This window comes from Chrysochloris asiatica, unplaced genomic scaffold, assembly GCF_000296735.1.
Source record: "Chrysochloris asiatica unplaced genomic scaffold, ChrAsi1.0 scaffold00004, whole genome shotgun sequence".
NCBI classification, from domain to species: domain Eukaryota; kingdom Metazoa; phylum Chordata; class Mammalia; order Afrosoricida; family Chrysochloridae; genus Chrysochloris; species Chrysochloris asiatica.
The window spans coordinates 47,293,227-47,300,583 of NW_006408522.1; the positions used below are offsets into that span (position 1 = coordinate 47,293,227).

The 7,357-nt window shown below is 36.6% G+C and overlaps 1 protein-coding gene across 1 annotated transcript; it reads right to left on the reverse strand.

Annotated features, from left to right (window-relative positions):
- Positions 1-4,450: 4,450 nt before the first annotated feature.
- On the reverse strand, positions 4,451-5,374 carry LOC102816147 (olfactory receptor 4N5-like). The gene has a single exon (XM_006831831.1). It carries the CDS (start codon positions 5,372-5,374, stop codon positions 4,451-4,453), a length of 924 nt encoding a protein of 307 aa, XP_006831894.1.
- Positions 5,375-7,357: the final 1,983 nt, after the last annotated feature.

Sequence of the window (7,357 nt, forward strand, 5' to 3'; positions counted from 1 at the left end):
ATGAGGTGATTAAAAATATCATGGCTTGAGTCAGTGAATTTTAGTTCTCAAGGTTACATCTTTGCTTTCTAAAGCTTTAAAGAGGTTTTGTGCAACAGATTTGCCTAGCATACTACGTCATTTGGTTTCTTGACTACTGCTTCCATGAACGTTGATTGTGTATCTAAGCAAAATGAAATATTTGACACTTTCCAACTTTTCTCCATTTATCATAATGCTATTTATTGGTTCAGTTGAGATGATTTTTGTGATCTTTACACTGAGGCACAATGCATACTGAAGACTGTAGTCTTTGATCTTCTTTAGTATGAACTTCAGATCTCTTTGATTCCAGTAAGCAAGGTTGTATCATCTGCATATTGCAGATTGCTAATGAGTCTTCCCCTATTCCTGATGCCCCATTCTTCCTTATATAATTCAGTCCCCCAGGTTATTTAATCTGTATACAGACAACTGGCATGGTACTGTAGGATAAGCACTTGACTATAAGGTCAGTTTAAACTGCAAGGTTGGCTGTTCAAACTCATCAGCTGCTCCTTGGATTTCATCTCACTGCAAAGAAAACAAAAATCCTCACAAACGGACCAATAAATAGCATCATGATACATGGAGAAAAGATTAAAGTTGTCACAGACTTCAATTTTCTTGGATCCACAATAAATGTTCATGCAAGCCGCAGTCCAGGCATTAAATGACAAATTGCTGAACAAGATCTTTAGAATGTATTCAAGGGTGAAGATACCAGTTCAAGGACTACAGTGCGCCTGGCCCAAGCCATAGTATTTTAAGTCAGCTCATATCACATGTGAAAGTTGGACAATGGATAAGGAAGACAGTAGAAGGATCAATGCACTTGAATTATGGTGTCGGTGAAGTATTTTGAAAATACCATGGACTTCCAAAAGAACAAATCTTCCATGAAAGAAGTACAGTAAGGGTGCTCCTTAGAAGTGAGGATGGTGAAACTTCATCTCTCATGCTTTGTACATATTATCAGGAGGGACCAGTCCTTGGAGAAGGACATCATGCTTAGAAAAGTAGAGAGTCAGTGAAGACAGAAGAAGGTCTCCAACAAGATGGGTTGATAAAGTGACAGCAACAATGGATTCAAACATGTGGGATGGTAAAGGACCGGGTAGGGTTTCTTCTGTTTGCATAGTATTGCTAATGACTCGAAGACATCTAACAGCAATGACATATTGATTCAAATCCTAACACTAGAGATCCAATGAAAATAAAATGTACTCATTTTCAGCCATAGAATGTGTTTATATCAGTCTTTACTACATGAAACTTTCAGTTTTTAATAAAAATAATTGATGAAGCATATACAAACTATGCCAAAAACAAACAAACATCTTTTTGAATAGGCAAGTGAATCAATATACTACAGCAGAGATATGGGGCAGATGGTGAAACTATTAGACAGAGAACATAAAGTTACTATTATTAACATATTTCAGTATCTAATGGAAAATATGAGCAACATAAAGTAATGATTCAGTATTTCCATTTAAGAAATGAAAACATAGAATGAAATGAAAATATTAGAAGTTTCAAATCACAGTAACATTAATAATGCCTCTGACAAGCTTAATGATAGACTTAGCATGACTTAAGTAAAAAATTAAAAAGAGGAAAATGTATAAGAGTAAGGGGGAGTAGAATAGAGTATTTAAGTGTAGAAAAGTATCAAACAATCTAAAGCATGTCTGATTATATTTCAAAAGGAGAATCTTTAAGGACTAGGGTAAAAAGAACATTTGAAGAAAAAAGTGTTAACATTTTAATATTAATGACAAATGCTAAACTAGACATCAAAGAAAGTCATTTAAATAATTGAAAAGTAGGATAAATATCAGCAAAGAAATTGCTTCTAGTCATATCACATTCAACTGATAAAAATCCAATAAATGATGAAATCTTAAAGCTATCTAGAGAAGGGAAAAGTACATTAGATATAGAGGAAGAAAGATAAAAATTACAGTAGGTTGTTTTTTTAAATCAGAAGTTGTACAAGTCAAAAGATAATGAAAGGACATCTTAAAATACTGAGAGAAAAAAATGTTCCACTTAGAATTCTATACCTAGCAAAAAAATTTTTAAAAATAGAGGGGAAATAAGTACTTTCTCACTCAAATTTTTAAAATGATAAATTTGTTCCCCAACATTCTTTACTATAAGAAATATTAAATGTTTTTCATGCAAAAGTTACTCATACCAGACTGATACCAGAAACATGGAGCTAGGCGAAGAAACAAAGAATGCTGGGAAAGGTATAAATAAAGATTAAAATTAAACTCATTTTTCTTTCCTTTTAATTGCCTCATAACTAACAATCTAAAGCAAAAATAGTAGCAATATGCAGTGTCTTTGTTGTTGATATTATACCAAATATCAAGGTAAAACAAAAACACAAAAAAAACCGCACAGCAAAGGACAGGGATACATTGATCTAAAGTGTATAAATGCAGTACAAGCAGCATTTGAATATAGATTTTTACATTATTAATAATATATATTGTAAATGCTATAAGAGTTCTAATTGCACAGTGGTTAAACACATGAGTGATACCAAAAGGTGATGATTTGAACCCAGAAATATGTGGTAGTCTGCTTCTGTAAAGATTCATCAATTTGAATGATAAATTCTAGGGCAATCATTAATTTAGAAAAATATCTAATATTAGAGGAAAATGTAATTATAAATAATGATCAATTAAACCAGAAGCAAGCAGAAAAGGGGTAAAACATAAATCACAAATAGAAAATAACTGGAAAGATAGCAAACTTGATCTAACCATATTTATGTTTAGCTCATATATATTAAATGTAAATGGTACAAACACATCAAATTAAGTCCAAGATTATTAAGTTGAACAAAAGAAAGGAAGTACTACAGAACCTAACTGTATCACATATGTGTGATACAACCTCAGTGAAGGAGTTGTTGGGCTGCGAGGGGGAAGATATTGACACATATGATTTCAAAAATGAGTGGTTTCTATCAAAGTAAAGGACTATACTTAACCACTGTGCTCTAGATGATGCAGTTGTTTTCCAAGAAGGTATAGGTTAAGTGGAGTCCTGGTGTGGCGCAATGGGATAATGCACTGGACTGTTAAGTTAGTTTGAATCACAAGGTCGGCAGTTAAAACTCACCAGCCGCTGCTTGAAAACCCTATACAGGGTCAGAACCGACTCGCCGGCACTTAACAACAACGTACATGTATACTGAAATTGAACAAATATAAGAATGACAACTGGTTAGATTCAGGTTTTATAACTGAGTGGCAATTTACAGATAAACAAGAGGAGGCTAGAATCATCATTGTGGCAATGGGTTAGATTAGAGTTTGTAAATTTCTGTTTAGTTTAATAAAGATAGATAGTTATGGATAGAAGTGCTTTTGTTGTTGTTGTTAAGTGCCGTCGAGTGGATTCCAACCCATAGCAACCCTGTATAGGGTTTCCAAGGAGCAGCTGGTGAGCTTGAACCACTGACCTTGCAGTTCAAACGACTTTGCAGTCTGACGCATTAACCCATAGGGCCACACCTTACAGTGCAAGTTCACCAGTCATTCTGCAGGAGAAAGATGAGACTGACGGTTTCCATAAAGATTTACAGTCTTGTATACCCTACATGTAAGGAGCTCTGGTAGCGTAGTAGTTACGAATCGTTCTGCGAACCCTAAGGTCAGCTCGAAACTACCTGCCGCTCCGTGAGAGAAACATGAGGCTTTCTGCTCCCGTAAAGATTTACAGGCTCGGAAACCCTGTACGGGGTCGCTATGGGTCGAAACCGACTCGATGGCACTTAACAACAACAACATACCCTGCATAGGGTCATACCCACCAGCTGCTCCTCAGAAACCCTGAACAGGGTCCCTTTAAGTCAGAATCGACTTGATGGCATTTAAGAACAACAAGGAGTTGGAATTGATTCAATGGCAACTTTTGTTGTTGTTGTTTTATATCTTTCAATATATCAAATTCCTAAGATTTTCAGGTACATAGAATACTCATTCTCTCTGCGTGTAATTTAATTGCATGATTGGACCTTTCATGTCATTTGGATATCAGCTAACATACCCATTCAATAAGAACTTGCTTGACAACCAAAAGTAAAGTAGCTACCTCTTCCCCACAGCCAAACTCTACCGTAATACTATTTTCAATTTACTTCAGGGCACAATCTCTTTCTGAAATTATTACTTGCTTATTTAATAATGTAACCTATATTTTCCCACTTAACTGTAACTCCAGGCGAACTGGAATCCTACCTCTTTCATTCATATGATTAGACTAGTGCCTGTAATTTGGAAGTCCAGAACAAATATGTTGTTGTTGTTGTTAAGTGCCAAATATAGCATTTCCTAAATGATTGCATTTAATGAATTTCAGTTGCACTTTCTTCTCTCTTGATTTTCTCGTTCTTCTATTCCATTCATCAAACTATGTACCTACTCAACAACCTCCTCATAGAAGCTTTTACTTCCTGGTTGCGAAGGGTATAAATCACTGGGTTCATCAAAGGAAAAATTACTGTGTGGAAGAAAGAGACAACTTTGTCAGCGGCAAATGCTCTGAAGGGGTGAGTGTAGATAAAGATGGCAGGTCCAAACATCAGAAACACAATGATAATGTGAGTGGTACATGTGGACACAGCCTTGTGCTTCCCTTCAGAAGAGTGCCCCTTTACACGGCAGAGGATGATGGCATAGGAGGCCAGGAGGCCTAGAAAACACAGGAGGGTGAGCAAGCCACTATTGGAGACCATCAAGAGCTCCACTACAAAGGTGTCAGTACAGGCCAGTTTGATGATCTGTGGAACATCACAGAAGAAATTATCCAATTGGTTTGGGCCACAGAAGGGCAAATGTAGAATAATGGCCACTTGAACAATGGAGTGAGCAAAGCCCCCAAGCCACAAAGCCAACAGTAATGCATTGCAAACTCTAGGTTTCATGACAGTTGAGTAGTGTAAAGGCTGGCATATGGCAATGTAGCGGTCAAAAGCCATCACAACAAGAAGGAACATCTCCCCTGCTCCAAGGAAGTGCAAGAAAAAGAGCTGTGTGATACATCCGCTGTAGGAGATCACCTTCTTCTCAGAGAGGAAGTCAGTCAACATCCTGGGAGCCACAATGAAAGAGTAAGATGCATCCAAGAAGGCCAGATTGCCCAGAAAGAAGTAGAGGGGGGCTGTGAGGCCAGGGTCTGATCTTATGGTAAGAATGATGAGAAAATTTCCAGGCAGAATGATGAGGTAGAAAATTAAGACTAGCACAAAAACCAGGAGTTGAACATCTTGAGACTGGGTCAGACCAAGAAGAATGAATTCTGTCACCACGGTGCTGTTCTCTTTCTCCATGACTTCTCAGTCTAGAGGATAACCAAGAACAAACTGTTATCTGTTATTATATTCACCTATTTATCTATTCCATGACTCATTCTCAGTTAACATTAAGGTTTGCCACATTCAAAACTTCACCAACTTGAAAAGAACTAACCAATGCCACATCACTTTCTAATATCCTAGGTAAACCCATCTGCCCTTCAATTTCATGAATCTACACTAAGACATTGTTCTAAGAACCACAGTCTCCTTTCCATTTAACATTGTGCTTTCTCTCTTACTGCTGTTGTTATTAAATGCCTTCCGATGAATTCTGACTCATAGTGACCCTATATAGGGTTGAAAACCAGTCCTTGGTGGGTTTGAACTATGGACCTAGTGTTTTGCAGTCCAGTGCTGATCCTATAGTACCACACCACCAGGAGACTGGAATGTCAATGCCTTAGGATTGATGCATGCTTTGCTTGAGGTATATTAGGAATTTACTGATTGAAACACAATATTGGGGTCATCTGTCTTCTGATACTCAGATTACTTGCTGAGTTTTTGGTCCCTATTCCTCATCCCCATAAAGCAAAGTGTTTTTGAAGGTCCTTCATTCCTGTAGAATTAAGAAAAAAGGCAGATAATCAATAGCCAGTAATTGGGAATGAGTTGTCTTTGTTATGTTAATAAGAGCATTAGTGTTGGGTGTATCTTGAATCACTGCCAAATCCAGCCAATTCTGTCTCATAGCAACCGTGTAGGACAGAGTAGAACTGCTCCTTATGGGTTCTGAGACTGTGAATCATTCTGGAAGCAGACAGTTTCATCTTTCTCCCTGGCTTATTGGTTTGAACTGACAACCTGTGGTTAGTAGTCCAACATTTAACCTACGTGCCATCAAGGCTCTTTTTCTTGAGTGAACCATTTTTGAAATATGAAAGTAATTAAATACAAACTAGCAAGCTGAGATGGGGGAAGAGAGAAGACAGGACACATGAAGTAGCAGAAGAGATAAGGACCAAGAGGGAAAGCCTTCATCTGGAGCTGGCATCCTAAATTTGGACTTCTAGTTTCCTAAACTGTGAGAAAATAAATTTATGTTTGTTAAAGCCACCAACTTGCAGTGTTTCTGTTGTGGTAGTATTAAATATCTAAAATAGTATTGATACATGATATATCATGAATGAGCCTCAAAAACATATGTTAAGTAAAAGGAGTTGATTATGAATGGCCATATATCCTGAGATTACATTTATGTGAAAAGAAAATCTATAGAGACAGAAATTAGAGTGTTGTAGTAAAGCGACATTGAGTTCATTCTGATTCATAACGACCCTATATATGGGTTTCTGAGGAGCAGCTGGTAAGTTTGAACTGCTGACCTTGTGGTTTAAATCGACCTTGTAATCCAGTGCATTATCCCACAGGACTCCAAAAATTAGAATAGTGGTTGTTTATGGCTGGGATAGGATGGTGAATGCCCATTAATGCCTATGAATTTTTCTTTTGGGGGTGATGAAAAGTTCTAAAATCAGACTATGGTAATGCTGGCACAACTCAGTAAATACACTAAAAAACACTGAATTTACACATTAACTCTGTAAATACATAAAAAAAAAATTGAATTTCCACATGGTGACTTTTATGATGCAAATTATATCTCAATAAAGCTGCTTTAAGAAATGTGCTATGGAATGTATGTGGTGGGGAGATTAGAGAAGGAAAAAATTCCTGATTGATTGTTTACTTAATTAATGTCATTCTTAGAAAAAGAAGCTGGGAAGAGAAAAAAGAGATGGAAAGTATAATACAAAATTAGCCAGAAATGTCCAAAAAGACAATGCATGGAAAATTTAGACATTCCATTGACATTTTAGGGCACGCCAATTAGGAAGCATCACAGTTTCAACTTTATATGGTTAGAAGCATTTTAAACTATTAGCCAAATGCCAAATGTTATGAAATGGATACTTATAACACACATTGACATATATATACATGCTTGCATGTATA